Source organism: Manis javanica, chromosome 16 (genome assembly GCF_040802235.1).
Source record: "Manis javanica isolate MJ-LG chromosome 16, MJ_LKY, whole genome shotgun sequence".
NCBI classification, from domain to species: domain Eukaryota; kingdom Metazoa; phylum Chordata; class Mammalia; order Pholidota; family Manidae; genus Manis; species Manis javanica.
This window is the reverse complement of record NC_133171.1, coordinates 8836990-8855904: the sequence shown is the minus strand read 5'-3', so window position 1 is coordinate 8855904 and position 18915 is coordinate 8836990. Positions and strand designations below refer to the sequence as shown.

The 18915-nt window shown below is 36.0% G+C and overlaps 1 protein-coding gene across 10 annotated transcripts in view; it reads left to right on the top strand.

Moving 5' to 3' along the window:
- Positions 1-18915, top strand: part of FARS2 (phenylalanyl-tRNA synthetase 2, mitochondrial) — a 550900-nt gene that overhangs the window by 185958 nt on the left and 346027 nt on the right. For all 10 annotated transcript variants that reach the window (XM_073224696.1, XM_036998357.2, XM_073224690.1 and 7 more), the window contains one exon: positions 11740-11899. In XM_073224696.1, coding sequence (XP_073080797.1) covers positions 11740-11899 — 160 coding nt within the window. The remainder of the gene's footprint in view (positions 1-11739; positions 11900-18915) is intronic.

Here is an 18915-nt window from a genome sequence, read left to right as displayed (position 1 = left end):
AGTACTGCAACTCCTGCTTTTTTCTCTCTGTTAGTTGCATGAAGTATCTTTTCCATCCCTTCACTTTTAATCTCTGTATGTCTTTGGGTTTAAAGTGAATCTCTTGCACGTAGCATATAGATGGGTCATGTTTTTTTATCCATTCATTAACCCTATGTCTTTTGATTGGTGCATTCAGTCCATTTACATTTAGGGTGATTATCGATTGGTTTGTACTTATTGCAATTGCACGCTTTAGATTCGTGGTTACCAAAGGTTCAAGGTTAATTTCCTTACTATCTAAGAGTCTTACTTAACATACTTTATATGCTGTTATAAACACAATCTAAAGGTTCTTTTCTTTTTCTTCTCCTTTTTCTTTCTCCTCCATTCTTTATATACTGGGTATCATCTTCTATATTCTTTTGTCTATCCCTTGATTGATTTTGGGGATAGTTAATTTAATTTTCCATTTGCTTCGTAATTAGCTCTTCTACTTTGTTTACTGTGGTTTTATTTCCTCTGGTGACAGCTATTAAACCTTAGGAACACTTCCATCTATAGTAGTCCCTCCAAGATAGACTGTAGAGATGGTTTGTGTGATGTAAATTCTCCCAGCTTTTGCTTATCTGGAAATTATTTAATCCATCCTTCAAATTTAAATGATAATCTTGCCCATAAAGTAATCTTGGTTCCAGGCCCTTCTGCTTCATTGTATTAAATACATCATGCTACTCCCTTCTGGCCTGTAAGGTTTCTGCTGAGAAGTCTAATGTTAGCCTGATGGACTTTCCTTTGTATGTGATCTTATTTCTCTCTCTGGCTGCTTTTAGTAGTCTGTCCTTATTCTTGATCTTTGCCAATTTTATTACTATGTGTCTTTGTGTTGTCTTCCTTGCGTCCCTTGTGTTGGAAGATCTGTGGATCTCCATGGCCTCAGAGATTATCTCCTTCCCCAGATTGGGGAAGTTTTCAGCAACTACCTCCTCAAAGACACTTCCTATCCCTTTCTCTCTCTCTTCTTCTGGTATCCCTATAGTGTGAATATTGTTCCATTTGGATTGGTCACAGTTTTCTCAATATTCTTTCATTCTTAGAGATTCTTTTTTCTCTCAGTGCCTCAGGTTCTTTGTATTCCTCTTCTCAAGTTTCTGTTTCATTTATAATCTCCACTGTATCCAAACTGCTTTTAGTACCCTCCATCGTGCTCTTCAACGATTGGATCTTTGTCCTGAATTCATTCCTGAGTTCTTGGCTATCTTTCCATACCTCCATTAACATGTTGATGATTTTTATTTTGAACTCCCTTTCAGGAAGAGTCATAAGGTCCATGTCATTTAAATCTTTCTCTGGAGTTATATTAATTTTACTCTGGACCAGGTTACTTTGGCGTTTCATATTTGTATATGGCTCCCTCTCGTGTCCAGAAGCTCTACTCTCTGGAGCTGCTCAGCCCCTGAAACCATGTCGGGGGTTGCAGGGCAGTAGTATTGGTGCCTGGGGGGATGAAAGAGCTGTTTCCTGCTTCCCGGCTGCTGTGCCTGTCTCTTCTGCCTGAGCCCGTGGGCCGGTCACACAGGTATAAGCTTTTGTCCCAGAGGAGCCAGATATGGGTTCCTGCTTTCCACAAGCTGATGGAATCTCAGTCTCTCACGGAATTCTGCCTGTCTTAGCTTTCCAACCCTGTAATCATGTGAGTATCATGAAAGCACCATGAAATGTAGGTTTGTGCTCCCCGAGCAGATCTCCAGAGCTAGGAATTCAGCAGTCCCAGGCCTTCCACTCTCTCCCTGTTCCATTTCTCTTCCTCCTGCTGGTGAGCTGGGGTGGGGGAAGGGCTTGGGTCCTGCTGGCCATAGCTTTGGTACATTACCCTGTTCCGTGAGTCTGCTCTTTTCTCCAGGTCTATGTAGTCTGGCACCATCCTCTTTCCTGTTGCTCTTTCAGGATTAGTTGCACCAACTATATTTTCTAATTGTATACAGTTTTAGGAGGATGCCTCTGTCTCTCCTCTCACACCGCCATCTTTAATCCTCTGGAAATTGCTTTTTAAATGATGTAAAATTAATATTATCAGGCAATAATATGGCAGTTGGAGAAAGGCATACTATTCCTCTGGGAAGGATGGAGAGCTGTCTTAATGATTATCTGTCACATATTTGACAGCATTGTTTAGTGTGTGTTATGGAAGGGACAGAATTGATGAGACACCCTTGAGCTTTTTGTTGTTTTTATAAGGTGAGAGTGTTTATTTTAGTTTTTGTCTCTAGTAGTCATCACCTTCATTCAGTTTTGGCCCATGAAAACCAGGAAAATCACCACACTGAACTAGAGCTGTGACTTCAGGCTCAGATTTCTTAAATGGTCAAGTATCTCTCCTTTGCTTAGGTGGAAATTTGAGAGAGGACAGTTTTTCTCTGATAACAATGTAATAATACTGGTGCCAAAAAATTGACTATTTAAGCTTCAGAATTCAGAGGAGCATAAAGCCAATTTTATGTGAATTTGTTTATATACATATACACATTATAATAATGCATAAAGCTAATTTTATACACACACACACACACACACACACACACAATAAAGATTTTGTTGTTCTCATAGGAGTTTAGAATCTAAGTATCCAATTAGGAAATATCTAATTGGATGGCATTTGATGAAACATATGCTATTTCTCTTGTACCTTTGTAAATGACACGGAGGAGGGGATATTTATTTTTACCTCCAAATGTCAATTTGAAATATCCATATTGTTAATACAAATGGCAATTTAAAAAAATTATGTTAAACATTCAGTGTCCTTAAGTAACAGCAGTATTAAAGGCTTTTTTTTCTTGGTGCTTATTAACTTTTTACATGGTAACTCATTTTGATATTTGAAGTGGTACAAGAATCATATTACATCTTCTAAAAAGAGTAATCTTTCGCACCTGGTTTTTGTGGCTGCTACCTAGAGAACACATTCTTTGATAGCCTGGCTGTGTGGCCAGTGAGGCTTGCGTTCATGGGTTCAATAGGATGTTAGGAAAGAAAGCAGCAGTTTTTAACTGGCTACCCCTCCAGGGCTCAGTCCAGAGGGAGCAGAATGAAATGCCCAGGTCACAGTCTTCTGCTGAAAGAAGTATGTTCACATACTTTAAAGCTATTGCCTGAGGGTCTAGCTTCCAGTCAGCCTGCATCTTGGTCCTGACTGAGATCTTCCTCTGCGGTCCTGACAGAGATTCTTCCCTCTGGGACTAATCTAACCACACCATCAATTACTGGGAGCCACCAAGAACAAAGAAGGCTGCTTGGGCATTCATGTACATTTGAGAAACATCCAAGAACTAGGGAAGTGTTGAATGATAAGATTCATCTCCTACATGATGCTACACTGTCAAAAGTGGGAGAGGGGCTGTTTTATCTAACACACAGAAGTCAACACAGAGAGTTAAAAAGGTGAAGAAACAGGAATATGTTTCAAATGAAAGACCTTGGAAAAGACCTTAAAAAATGAATATAAATTACCTGATAAAGAGGTTACAATAATGGTCATGAAGATACTCATTGAGGTTAGAAGAAGAATGCATGAACAAAGAGATAATTTCAACAGAGACAGAAAGTATCAAACAGAAATCACAGAGCTGAAAAATCCAATAAATGAGCTGAAAAATTCAATTGAGGAGTTTAACAACAGACTAGATGAAATGGAAGAAAGGATCAGTGAACTCCAACACAGGGCAGTTTAATTCAATTAGAGGAGAAAAAATAATGAGAAAGAGTGAAGATAAATTAAGGGACTTATGAAACACTAATAAGTGGACCAATATTTGCTTTATAAGTTTCCAGAAAGAAGAGGATAAGAAAGCTTATTTGAAGAAATAATGGATGAAAACTCTAATCTGGGAAAGAAACAGATATCCAGTTCCAGAAAGCATAGAGTTTGATATAAGATGGACACTAAAACAGATTATAATTAACTTGTCAAAAGTTAAATAAGAGAATCTTAAAAGCAGCAAAAGAAAACAACTCTTTACATACAAGAACCACCACACCTGCCCCATAAGACTGTCAGCAGATTTTTTCAACAGAAACTTTGTAGGAGCAACTCAATATGTAAAAAGTACTGAAGGGAAAAAAATGCCTATCAGGAATACTCTACCCAGCAAAGTTGTAGTTCAGAATTGAAGGAGAACTAGAGAGTTTTCCAAACAAGCAAGAGCTGAAGGAATTTATTGTCACTGGACTGGCCTTACAAAAAATGTTGAAAGGACTTATTTAAGCTGGGAATGAAAGGGTGCTAATAAGAAGAGGAAAACATGAAAGTATAAGTCTCACCAGTAAAGGTAAATCCATAGTTAAATTCAGAATAATCTAATGTAATGATGGTGGGTTAATCACTTATAAATCTAATATATAGGTCAAAATATAAAAGTATCAGAAATAACTATTACCATACAATGTATTAATGGATACACAAGATAAAAAGATATAAACTGTGACATCAAAACATAAAACAGGTGGAGGAAGGTAAAAATGTAGAGCTTTGGGATATATTTGAACTTAAGTTACTGACTTAAAATAGATTGTTTTAACTTTAAGATGTTTTATGTAAGCCTTTTGGTAACCAGAAAGCAAAAGTATGTAGTAGATACACAACAAACAAAGAGAAATGGGTCTAAGCTTATCACTATAGAAAATGATCAAATCATAAAAATAGCAAGAGAAGAAAAAAGGAACAAAGGAATTAGAAAATAGCTAGAAAATAGCTAACAATGTGTCAAGAAGTCCATACCTATCAATAATTACTTTAAATATAAGTAGACTAAATTCTTCAAACAAATGACAGAGTGACTGAATGGATAAAAAAAACAAGACTTAACTAAATGCTGCCTAAAAGAGACTCATTTCAGCTCTTAAGACATGCACAGATTTCAAGTGGAAGAATGGAATATCATTTGAAAACCAAAAGAGAATTGCGGTATCTATACTTGTATCAAACAAAACAGACTTTAAGAAAAGTCTGTAATGAGAGACAAAGAAGGTCATTGCATAATGATAACGGGGACAAATCAACAAGAGGATGTATGTAACATTTGTATATATTTGTGGACCTAACATAGAAGCACCTAATATATATATAAAGCAAATATTAACAGAAGTAGAGGGAGAAATAGACAGCAATATAATAGTAGGGGACTTCAGTGTCCCATTGTCATCCATGGATAGATCATCGAGACAGAAAATCAGTAAGGAAACATAGGACCTAAAACTACACATTAAACAGATGGATTTAACAGACATTTACAGAACACTGCATCTAACAACAGCACAGTACACATTCTTCTCAAGCACAGGTTGAACATTCTGAAGATACATCATATATTAGGCCACAAAAGAATTCTGAATATTTTTAAGAAGATTAAAATTTATCAGACATATTTTCTGATAGCAATAATATAAAACTAGAAATAAAATAGAAGATGAAAATGTAATACAGTTTATCCCATAATGAAGGGTAAAAATTACATAATCATCTCAATAGGTGCCATAGAGACCTAGACCTGAATGTACTTACTGCTACTGGGATGCCATTATTTCTAGGTCCACTCAATGGACACAACTGGAGAATTTATGTACTCTACTTCTGTTTCTATATCCATACATGTGTTAAAAATATGAATTCATCTGAATGTCACCAATTCCAAGTCATTACCATATGATTTGTTCTAGCCTCCCCCTTTTTCTTTGACAGTGACTCTGAAAAACCTGATTCTTCCCTACCCACAATACATTTACTTACTCTAACGCCTCTAGAATGAACATAAGGTAGTTTCAGACATGTTAACACATAGTTAACACATAGTGGAAAAAAATTACTTGTATACAATAGTTGCTATAATTTTGTGTTTTAACTTGAAACTATCTGTTTAAAATACTGTAGTTTTTTTCAAATTTACATTGCTTAATTCTTATCTTCACCATCTTCAGTGTGTTCATATCATGTATTTAGAATAGAATTAGCTCCATTGTTACTCATTGTATTCCATTTTGAGTTCTTAAAATCTGTGTGGGTTTTATTTTTTACTTTTTAAGTAGATAAATATATGATATTAATGTGATTCTAAACAAACTATACAACCAAGTTTACTTAGAAAACTGTCACTCTGCTTTCCTCCCCATTCCCACCTCTTTGATCTTCCTACTCCATTCCCATTTGCCAGTTCTTTGCAGTTTGCCATCTTTTACTACCTACTTTCCTATAGGTAATTAATCTCTTTCATTTCTGATTCATCTGTCCTATGGTGTTTTTTTTTTTTTTGCCTTATATAAATGAGCAGACTCATGTATATGTTATTATTTTCCCTTTGCTTTACATGGAAAGTATAAGATTGTTGAAAATTAACACCTAGTATATGCTGTTTTGTACTTTTGCACTTTTTTTATCAATCATTTTTATTTTATTTTTATTTTGGTATCATTAATCTACAATTACATGAGGAACATTATGTTTACTAGGCTTCCCCCTTCACCAAGTCCCCCCCCAACAAACTCCATTACAGTCACTGTCCATCAGCGTAGTAAGATGCTATAGAATCACTACTTGTTTTCTCTGTGTTGCACAGCCCTCCCCGTGTCTCCCCTCCAGATTGTAAATGCTAATCGTAATGCCCCCTTTCTTCCCCACCCCCTGCCCTTATCCTTCCCTTCCCACCCATCCTCCCCTGTCCCTTTCCCTTTGGTACCTGTTTAGTCCATTCTTGGGTTCTGTGAGTCTGCTGTTGTTTTGTTCCTTCAGTTTTTTCTTTGTTCTTATACTCCACATATGAGTGAAATTATTTGGTACTTGTCTTTCTCTGCCTGGCTTTGCTTTTTTCATCTAACAATGTATCTTTGGAATCATTGCAGGTCAGTTTGGAGAGATACTCCTCATTCTTTATTATATCTGCCAAGTACTCCATTTAACCCCATTTGTGTGAATAGTTCTTTGTTTCCAATATTCTGAAGTTATAAACAATGCTACAATGAAAACCTTGTACACATGTATCAGTTCTGGAGGTTTATCTTTAGTGTAAATAGTTGTCAAAGGACTGGGTCAAGAGATGAACACAACTGTTATTCTGTTGAATATTGTGAATTTTATCTCCAAAACGATTCTACCAGTTTCTATTTCCATCAACAATTCATGTGAGTACATTTTCCCAAACCTTACCAAAAGAGGGTGTTGTCTTCTTAATTTCTACCAGTGTGATAGACAGAAATAATGTCAGTAGGTTATTTTAATTTGCATTTCTATGTTTGAATACCTATTTATATGTTGAAGTTCATTTTCATAACTTTCTGTGGTGAATTGTCTGTATATTTCTCCCATTTTTGGCTCTTATATAACAACTTTTAGAAGTTCCTTATGTATGAGGGATATTAGCTCTTTTTCATAATGTTGCCTGAAAGATTTTTTTTTCCCTTCTTCTCCTTTTCCTTGTTCTTTTTTTTTTTTTGGTCGGTTTCCAGGTAGAATGGCCTGCATGTTCTCTTTTTTTGTTAATAACTTTTATACAGCATTTTAATTAGAATGTAGTTTATATTTCTTCTTTATGGAACATACTTACATTTTTATCATGACCTGATATATGCTTAATTTTTGTTAATGTTCTCTGCACCCTTGAGAAGAAAGGTAATTTTACTTTTATTTTATATTGTCAGGGGACCAAGATATGTATATATAATATATATATATATGTATGATTTACTCTGTTAATTATGTGGTTTAGGTCTTCTCTCTCTTTAGTTAATTTTGTGCACTTGATATACTAAGAATAATTATTAAATTCTTTTATTATTATTAGTGTTTCTAAATGTGTCTTTTCCATGTTCTGTGTTTTTTTCTAAAAGAAGCTACTGTCTTATTTGATGTATAGCTATTGGTAAATAATGTAAATTCATTGTGATTTAAAATTTTTAGATTGATATAAGATATTTAGTGTTTTTTTCATGATTGCTATGCTTGATTTTTTATTGTTTCTGTTTATTCCTTTATTTTTTACAATGTTTTAGGTATATCACTTGTATACAGCACGTAAGACTGGGTCCTTCTTTGTGGTCAAATTTAATATTTTTGTTCTTTTTTTCTTTGAAGAGGTGAATCAAGACCATTTATATTTATTGATATGACTGAAATGTTTGGCTTCAACTCTGTTACAATATTTTGTAGTTATGTTATATTTCTTCCTCTATAAGATATGTTTCTTTGATCTTAAAATCAATTTTTATTCTTTTTTAGAAAGGTTCATATTTTTGTTTTAGAGGTAACTATATTTATAACTTTTTAAATGCCCTTATTCCATTGTTTTCTTATTTAACTTATTTAGTGTGTCTTAAAAGTACTCTTTAACTATTACTATTACATATACAATAATCAATGCATGTATTCTACTTTCCAGTTTGACTCTCTCTTCTTCTGTGTTTTTGTTACATTATTTTTACTTTCTCACAACATATAACACTTTTATGTTAATATTCCAACTTATTCCCTAGCTTTGTTTTAGTCTCATACAATTTTATTTATTAATGTGTTATCCCTCAATTTTTTTGGGGGGGTTGGAATTTTTCCAGTTATATGTTGCTTGAATAATGCTTATGCTTTGGTGAATTCTTTAAAAAAAAAAAAAAGAGCTCATTAATGTGAAATTCCCTATGTTCTTATATGTATTGGGCTTTTAAAAATAATAGGTGAGATACTCAGAGGTCAGTGTTGCTGGATATAAAATTCCAGCAAAATAAAATAATAGATGAGATACTCAGAGGTCAGTGTTGCTGGATATAAAATTCTCAGTTCATGCTTTTTTTTATTGAAGTTGTTTGAAAATGTGGCTCTGTTTTTGCCTTGTGTTGTATATTGTTTTTGAAGAGTTGTATGCTGGTCTAATTTCTTTGTCTTTCTAAGTTATTTGATCATTTTGCCAGGGAGACTAGAGGATTTTTTCTCTTCCTTGAAGTCTAATAGTTTTACTAGTATACATCTTGTATTTGGGCCTCCCAGGTTCCTTTTCTCAGGTACCCCTATTATGTGGTGCCCATTGGTTCTGTTCACTGTTTTGTTTTTCCTCACTTGGGGGCTCCCATTATGTAAATGTTCTTTTACTTCCTTGTTTGTCTTCATTTCACCACTTTCTCTTTGATTCTTCTTTTTATCTCATTGCCTTTCTCTTGATTGTTTTCTTGGTTTTCTTCAATTCTCCTTATTAAATCTTAATTGAGTCTCTTATCCCTTCTGGACTTGGTTATTTAGACTTCAGTTCTGAGGTAATTTTTTTCTTTTATTTCTTTTCTAAGCTCAATCGATTCTCCTTTTATTTCTTTGTTTTTCATCCATTTTTGTTCTAAACTTTTCAGTTTCTAATTCAAGCATTTGTTTATAACCCCAGATGCTTGTTTGAGGTTATTTAATTTCATTTTCAAGTATTACAATTTTTTTCAAGTATATATGTTTTTCTTCTGGTTCTTGCATATCTTTTTTGGGGGGGAGGAGAGTTAGGTTTTTATCAGTTGAACTCTTTTGAATGGGGTCTTTGGGTGTAGTAATTCTGTACAGTTCTATTGAATTTTCTTCTGTTTTTTTTTGGTGTGTGTGTGTGTATGTGTGGCTTTCTGGTTGTTTAGAAGAGTTTGTGGTTCTCTGGTGCCCTCTTCTGTTAGTGTATCAAAGTGCATTTTTAGTGGATTTTTTGGGGGTTTTGGTGGGAGGTCTGCATGGTATGTAAATATTCTAATTTTTTTTAGATTTGCTTTATCCTTTGGAACCCTACACTTTCTCTTTTGCTTCTGTTATTTCTCTTCACCTAGTTGCCAAAGGATATCTCACTGTCTTTTACCCCCTTCTCTTCCATTGTAACTGTGACTTTTGAAGCGTCATTTCAAATTGGACATGCTTTTAAGTACCTTTTTTGTAGTCCCTGGTCATATCTAGTAGGCTACTCTTAGGACTTTTGCACTTAGGCTCACTTACTCTTTCTGGTGGTGATTGTCAATCAACCTTAGTATCTCATGGGTTACCTTCTTCTCTATTCTTCTCAGTTTCTCTCAGCTTGCCTTTAAGGTAAACAGTAGGATGGGGGTATAATAGCTCTCTCTGGGATTTAGCTTTCCTTCCTTCTATCCTTCCATCCATCCAGCCAGCCATCCATCCAGCCAGCCAGCCAGCCAGCCAGCCATCCTTTTCTTCCTTCTTTTTAAAATACAATTATTTTGAAGTTTGCACATTCTCTGTTTTATGCTGAGGATGTGGTGTTCAATAGTTTTTTTTGTTCTTTTTGTTGTTTTAAGTTATTTGTAAAAGAAGTGTTGAATGACTAGACTTTGGTAGCTGCATTGTCTTTAGCTCTCATAGGAATAATTGGTTCTCCTATTATAATAGAGTCTCTTTTTGGAAATATTTTTTTGTTTGATTTTGCTGGACACTTGGAGGAACTACCAGTCTTGGATTGATTGCCTTAGTTCATTTTTAAAGCCTGAAATTCTCTGTTGACCAGGTAATGCAACTCCTGGCTATAAGTCATTGCAAGAACTGGTTTACTTATGTATTCATTCTTATCATGAGAATAAGTCCTTTAGGGCTATTTATCAGACATCCCAACTTGGTCAGAAACTATGGGCTTTCACTTTGGCTTCACTTGCCAGAGTGAGCTGTCACAATCAATTTCAGTTTTTCAGTTAATACACTGGATAGACAGATGTTCTCAGTATCTCTGACTTTTTGCTGGGCTGTTTTCTGACTTTGTACTTTTTCTGTAGAGTTTTGCTTAGTAATTCCTCTCTATTGTGTTACCTCTTATATGCTTTTTTGTATTTTTTAGTAGACTAATCAGGAGGTTTGGTTCTAATTCTCCAGCCCAGGATTACTAGAAGGCAGCTGATTTGTTCTTTTATTAAAACATTTTTTACTTTTTATTTCATGGGACCTTAGATGGAAAGAATGATAGATTTATGTGCTTAGTTTTCTTGAGTCAGTCTCCTAGCAGGTAAAGGTCTGCTTTGTTTTTAATGATGGGATACTTTATTTTAGTGGTAATGCAGCTTATGACTAATAGCAGCTGTGATTAATAATAATTGTGTTGATAACTAGGAAAACTTATCTTGCCATTGCAATGTGTCGGGTACTGTATACTTTTTGTGCAATATTTTATTTAATTATCATAAAGTCTCTTAATTTAGTGTTTTTATTTCTACTGTACAAATCATTATCTGAGACTTAACTACCATAACACTTGCCTGTGTTTCCCTGGTAGTAAATGGTAGTAATATGTTTCGTACTCTGTCTTGGGCTTTGGAGATACATGGTTAGCAAGGCCCATCATGCTTTCTGCCTTCATGAACTTCTAAGAGCATTTAGATCTTAGGCTATACTTTCTTACCTAGTCTAAGGTCACACCCTAAGGACACTGTGGAATGGTCAGGTATAATTTTAAAGTCTGAAAGCCTGATTCAGTACTACTCCATTAGCATTGATGATAATGTCTCTTGTGAGGAAATGGCTCTAGGTTAAGGCAAAAGTAAAGTGGAGAGATCAGCAATGATTAGAACAGCATCTTTTAATTCCCTAAAGACTCGCCATTACATGTAGCATAGTGCTTTGTTCAAAATTGGTACTAAATGAATGTTAATTTAAATATGTACATTTATTAGCAGACTTAATGGATTTTATTTCTATACTTTGTTTTTTGATATAGACTGGTCAGTATACTGTTTTGATTTATTTATAGCATTCCTTTTGGTTTGCAGTTATTCGCTGGCATAAAGGATGGAGAAAGCCTGCAGCTCTTTGAACAAAGTTCTCGTTCTGCCCATAAACAAGAGACACACACCATGGAGGCTGTGAAACTCGTAGAGTTTGACCTTAAACAGACACTTACCAAGCTTATGACACATCTTTTTGGAGATGGTAGGTACACAAATGCCTTTGTTTTGGAGTTTTAAATAGTCAACAATTACGTATTCCTGAAATCATTAAAGGCTAGTTGTGTCTAGAATTTTTGGTCTAAGTTGTGGCTTAATGGTTCAGGTCCTTAGTGAGACAGAACCTACAGTTTTCTGGTAGATTCCATTTGAGGAGCAGGAGGATATAAAAATGAAATTAGCTAGAGAAATAAAAATGATTATAACCTTTGATAAGAATGATAATGGATTAAGGTCAGTACCATCAGTAGGGAGAAAGTGTACAGGCTGATTATTGTTACTGAATTACTATATTATCATTAGTTCAGACTTGATCAATGGGGCAACATTCTTTACCATGTGAGTGTGCCAAGTAGAAATTTTTACATATTGACATACTGATTATTGCTATCAACAGCAAAAATATTAACAGTGAATTTCCTAGAGGAAAAACAATACTTTTAATACATAGACTCTCACTTCAGTCACTTGCCTTCCATTATTTCTCCCAGAGAATTTTTTGTCTGTTATGTCTGCCCCCCCCTACAACTATTTCTAACTTACTTGAGATTATATTTTGTTTGTTTTTAGAAAGATGTAAAGAGAAGGTTAAGAGATTCTCCTTAATTGTGACCTATATTTAAAAGATGTTTAAAAGACAGAAGCCTAGCATGGTTAGGATTCTCTTTTATTCCCTTATTCCTAAGAACATTTTAAAAGAACAGCTTTATGGACGTGTAATTACTAAAAAATAAGCTGCATATTGTTAAAGTACATTCTAAGTTGACAGAATAAACTGAACATATTTGCAGTTTTAATAAGTTTTGACATATGCATACACATGTGAAACCACCAGCAGGAAGATAATGAACATGTCTATCATTCCTTAAAGCTTTCCCCTGTCCCTTGGTAATATCCCCTTTTTGCTCTTCCCCACATCTCCTCACCCCAGACAACAACCAGTTACAGCCTTTCTGTCACTGTTGATCAGTTTGCACCCTCTAGTTTTATGTAAGTGGAATCCTATACTGTGTAGTTTCTCTCTCTCTCTTTTTTTTTTTTCATTTGCCTTGTTTCACTTACCATAATTAGTGTAAGATCCATCTATGTTGTCTTGTACATCCATAATTCTTCCTTTTTATTGCTAAGCAGTGTTCCATTTCACGGTCTGTTTATCCACCCACTAGTGGATATTTGGGCTGTTGCCAGTTTTTTTTGCTATTACAAGTAAAGCTTCTATGGACATTTGTGCACATGTCTTTGTGTGGACATACACATTAATTTCTCTTTGCCTGGGAGTGAAATGGCTAAGTCACATGGTAGGTGTATTTTAACTTTCTCAGAAACCACTGAACTGTTTTCTGAAGTGGTTGTGCCACTTTACATTACTTCCCATAGTATTCCAGTTGTTCTATGTCTTCAGCAACACTTGCTGTGGTCAGTCATTTTAACTTTACTCTAATAGGAGTGTAATAGTATGTCATGTAAGCATTCAGCATATGTAAAGAACTCCTCCAGATGAAGGAGCAGAAATAAAACTAAGAAATGGTTAAACATGAGGTGACAAATATAGCCAGAATGACTAATGGATATATAAGAAGGATGTTCACACTTATTAATAATGATAGAAGAGCAAATGAAAACCATCATCAGCTATCTTTTGTCATTCTTCAAATGTGAATAAAATCTTTAAAACCTGACATTTATTGAGTGTTGACAAAGATACAGAAAAATAGGATCTAGTACAAAGTCCTGGCCTTTGTCTCAGTGACATACCCCCAGTTGGAACTTGAGTACTCACTCACTACTCTTGATTCACCTCTATTTATTTTTTATACCTCCAGATTTTCCCTACTTATATGTGAACTGAAGTATGTATTTAAAATGTTCTTTTTATAATTTGTTAAGCCTCTGCTGAACTGTTTTAGCTGAGTTTGCTAGGCTATCTTAAGTGCTGTATCGCCAAATTCATAGTTAATTCAGTTTCCTGGTTTTTAAAAGCTGAGATAATAATACTTGTTTACTATAGGAATAAAATGAGATAGTATGTGAAAGGTGCTTGTAAGAAGAAAATATTAAATAACTGTGTAAATATGAAAACAAATGAAGGAATTAAGGAAGGGAAGGAAAATTATCATGTGGCAATAAAAACAGAGCATATGAAGAAATAGCAATACAAAGAACAATAGCAATGGTTGATCTGTCTTTATTTTGTTCAATGAAATGAGATGTAGCTTTATGCCAGCCTGGAACAGCAAATTGGTATTGATTGTAGCCTTAACATCCTCTCTTAGCACCAGCAAATATTTTAAAAAGTAAACAATGTATTAGACCCTGTACAGATTATGAAACCTTCCTAGGGGCCTTGAGGATATACCTGTCTCTGAATATAGTCCTGGACTTTCCTTAGTGTTATTATTTTTAATATTTGTATTTCAAAAGTGTGCACTGAGGTGAAAGGTTCCATGTAATAGTTTTCCTTATTAAAAAACCATTGATTTTTACGACTGTAACACCTATCTTGATGTGATGGGCATGCCTATGGCCAAGAATTAATAATCTTAACTTTAGAAACAGTAATGAAGTTGTAGTTTCTCTATTTCAGGCAAACATTTGCTTTAATTTTAATATGCTGTTGGCCTAGACTTTTAGGTTTTAGATTTCAGTACAAATCAGAGTTGCTGTGTTATGTATCTTAAAGTTTACTTTTTGTTTATAAGACTGAGTCAGCAAAATTGTGTAATGGCATTAAAATAAAATATCCACTTTCTTGGAAAATATGTGTTGTTCATATCCGTTACAGCATGTGAAAAAAGCCTTTCATTTTTTCTTTCCTTCCAGCCATGAGATCACTTTTAACCCTATTCACATAATAGCCAAGTGCCCTGAAAATCCTTAAAGACTCATTTGCCACACATCTTTGCCCAGCCCTCGTGCGTCTTAGCTGTGTGTATTGCTGAGAGAGCCATTGCTGGAAGGGATGTGTCAGCTTGTCCCCTGGGTGTTTGCATGTTTGTAACATCTGCCAAGATGCTTCTCAGGGGAGATGCTAAGCAGGGTAGGAAGGTGACCCAAGGTGCATTTTATGAATCAGAAAAGGAGGTATGTATTTTAGAAAACAAGTGCTGTGTACTCTCATAGGCTTCACACTAAACATCAGCAACAACACAAGACACTTGGCTGTTTCTCCTTCACTCTGGAGAGAAGTGTCATGTTCTTCCTTTAGGCATTTCAGTGTCATTTAATTTTTTGGGAAGAAGTACTAATTTCTGAAAAATGTCTTGGTAAACCTGTCTAGGTGCAAACAATCTAGATGTCATTTAAATTAATAATAATGATGATGATGATAGTGGCAATAATAGAATAATAATTAGCAGTGTCAAATACTACATTTAGCACTTTGAAAGATTTTTTGTTTTGACCTGCATCTATGATGTAGGTATTATCATAATTTCCATTTTTAGGTGAGAGAACCTAGACACAGAGAAAGGAAGTACCTCATGAAGTTCACACGGGTGGGAAGTATTTGAGGCTCAGTTTTAGCCCAGTCAATCTGATTTCCAAGCCCATGTTAGAGGTTAGCTTTTGAAAGGATAGAAATAAATCATTTTCTGAGACTGAAGCCCACGAAAGCCATGATGTTAACAACAACAAAAAATCAGGCCTCTCCGCAGGTATTGCCTCCTGGCCCCTCTTCCTGATTCCGTGCAGCCAGCTTGGGGCCAAGCCCTGTGGGCTACGTCATATTCAGTAATATTTTAGATACCAAAGGTCATTTAGAAACCTCAAATTCAATCTTTGTTTAATTAGCTAAGGAATAGGGACTGCCTCAGCAGGCCTCAGAATTATTCAGTAACTTTTTCTTTAAAAAAAATTATTTGTGTCATACTCCTTTGTTCTTGAAAAGCAAAATCAAAATTTAAGATTAGAACACACCATTTCTTTGTGGCAATTTGTTATAACATCTGCTTTAGTATCAGGTTTTTTCTCCTTCCCACTCCACGCCAGTTTATTATTTTCTGTGAACATTTCCACTGTACCAGCATCCTAAGGCTAAGAGAGGTTATTAGTTCAGAATTAGAAAGAAATAAAAGAACGCTTCAGACTATTTTTATGCTTGTGGAATTCACAGTCATTTTTAACATTTCTATATTTTTTCCCCTCTATTTTGTACCATACTTGGCAAATCACTTCTGTCAGACCAAGTAAGGTGGGGGTTTAGGGTTCTGAACATTTTTATTTCACTTTCTGTCCTCAGGATTTATATATAGCTTTCTCTGGCACAGTCACTTTGCTAAACATTAGAATTTCTCTTTAGAAAGCATTGGCCTCATGACATTGCTTTTAGATTAACTCGTCTGAAGCAGGAACGGATTACAATCCTCTGTTGACTAGATATGTTGTCGAGGGCAAGTCATGTCTTTTCCCTTTTGTTTAAAAGAAAAAAAAGGCTTCTAGTGGTCTTGGAGATGCACCTCTCAGAATCCCCTCCAAAGACCCTGGCTGATGAGGGTGCGGGTCACCTCCAGCATCAGTTCCTTTGAGGATTGCCTCAGTTCTAGGCAACCTCCTTGCCCAAGGACGTGCCCTTCCCAGGGCTGCCCATATTCAAATACTGGCTGTGGCAGGAAGATAAAGGCCCAGCATTTTGACCCCCAACCCCACTGCCCCAGCATGGGAGTTCTCACAGGCTGTCTAAGACCCAGAGCTCTGGCAAAGTCAAGTCTGTTGGGCTGGATTGCAGTTCACTGACTTCTCCCTCTGCCCCAACCTTCTGCCACCCACTTCTTCTTACAGGCATTGATTCCCCCCAGATAAACTGCTTATTTGCCAGTACTGTAACTGATAGATAACCTGTGAATGATGAGGTTTTCCATTTGGCTGTTGGGAACTGGCACTACTCTCAGTCTTTGTGTTATCCCAGCATTCTCTCTAATAATTTTGTGTGGTTTCCTCTCTGGTCTTGGGTAGTTTCTTCAGCACACATGTACTGTCAGTATTTAACTGAATACTAAAGGGCATCTTTTGCAGATTCAGAGTTCTCTCCATGTAGTTCTCCTCTCCTTCCTTCTATGCTAGGAACCCTAGCTACCCTGAATTGTTCAGATTTTCAGTTCTAACTGCAGCTTGGGAAGACTTCTGGGCTCTTCCTGTGTTCTTCCCTCCTGGGGCAACGTTCAGGCTCACTTCTCAGGGATCAACGTCCTTGCTTACCTGATGTCCAGTGTCTTGTGTGGCATTGTTTCATATATTTTGTCTGTTTCTGTTTTTCAGTTTTTCAGGGTAAGAGGTAAAACCAATTTTTTACTCCATTTCATCCAGATGTGGAAGTCTCTCTTTTTCATTTGACACTTTTGACTACATCTTTTAGATGCAGATCTCCTTTGACTTCCGGTGGGGTCACCTCCCGATAAACCCATTGTAAGTTGAGAATATAAGTTGAAGTTCCCTTTAATACACTTAACCTGCCAAACATCATTGCTTAGCCTAGCCTACCTTAAACATGCTCAGAATACTTACATTAAACCATCTTTGGGCAAAACTGTCTAACACAAAGCCTGTTTTATAAGGTGTTGAGTATCTCATGTAATTTATTGACTACTGTACTGAAAATGAACATTCAGATGAATAGTGAATAAGGTTGTGTGTGTATTGTAATGGTTGTAAGCGTATTGGTTGTCTACTCTCATGATGGTGGCTGGCTGGAAGTGGCGGCTCACTGCGCTGCATCAGGAGAGAATATTGTATAGCATTTTGCTAGCCAGGAAAAGATCAAAATTCAAAATTTGAAGTATGATTTCTACTAAATGAGTATTGCTTTTGCACCATTGTAAAGTCCAAAAATTGTAAGTTGGGGAACCATCTGTACTTTCCTCTCCCATTTTTTCACTACATTTTACTCTCCTCTTATTTCTCTTATACCTTTGTCATCACTTACTTCCTGTGTCTTTCTTTGCTGTTCTGATGCTGCTTAATGTTTGTGATACGAATTATTTGAAACTAGGGGCTGGCATTTTCCTTCTCAAAGCAGTTTCACTGGGAGATGGATAAAATCCTAAAGTTGCATTATTTAGATCTGGTTTACAAAAGTATTGCCTTACAGTTTTTTTTTTTTTAGAACAAATCAGTTAATTGTGCTTTAATGCATGTATTAGGCTATCTTAAACATACTTATTTTAAAATCTTAAGTTGTTTTATAAAATTCATTTCATTGAGAGTGAATTCATGTTTGATTGCTGGTTTTGTTGGCTGCCTTAGTGTCACAATTATTCCTGTGTTTTGGGATTTCAGTTTGTAGGGTCATATTCGGTGGAAGGCTTTTGTTTTTGTTTTTCTCCCTTTCTCTGCTTCTTTCCTCCAGTCCTGCCCTCACTTTGCTCGTTTCTCGCCTGTGTGGTTCTGTAGTTGGCTCCACCTTGCTCTCCAGGACTGAAATCGAAAGCAAGCCTTTGTGGAGATCTGTCACATAGCACTAACAGGCACTGATGTAGGGGTTTTGGCAGATGCAACACCTCTGGATGGAAACCTAAGCCTACAGCTCTTCAGAGCCGCAGCCCCAGGCTGTCTTTGGTGACATTTTTTTTTTTGTCACCCTTCTTTTACAGTGTGGAGCTCTTTACCATCCCAGCATTGGACTTCAAGCATTTAGCCTCCCTCAGATCCAAGCCAGCAGAACGTTGCCCTGCAGAAGGCAGTCTCCAGGCTTCTCTTCCTGATTGTGGGCCCCGAGCCCAGCAGCCTTGTGCTCTAGCCTCTCAATGTTTTGCGTTTCTGTTCTGTTTCTGGCCTGCGGAAGTATTTTGGTCATCATTGAACACAGACTTTGCCATTTTGGTTTTCTCTTTTTTGTCACATCTGTCATTATGTGTTAGAAGAACAATGCAGAGGCAGACGGTACCCTCTTGGTCTTGTTGAGGGCATTTTGCGTGGAAAGCCAAGTTACTGTAGTTTTTCATTGTCTGCTCTGGAGGGCAGCACAGGGCTTTGTTGTCTGACACACCTGGGTTTGAATTCTGATCTTGG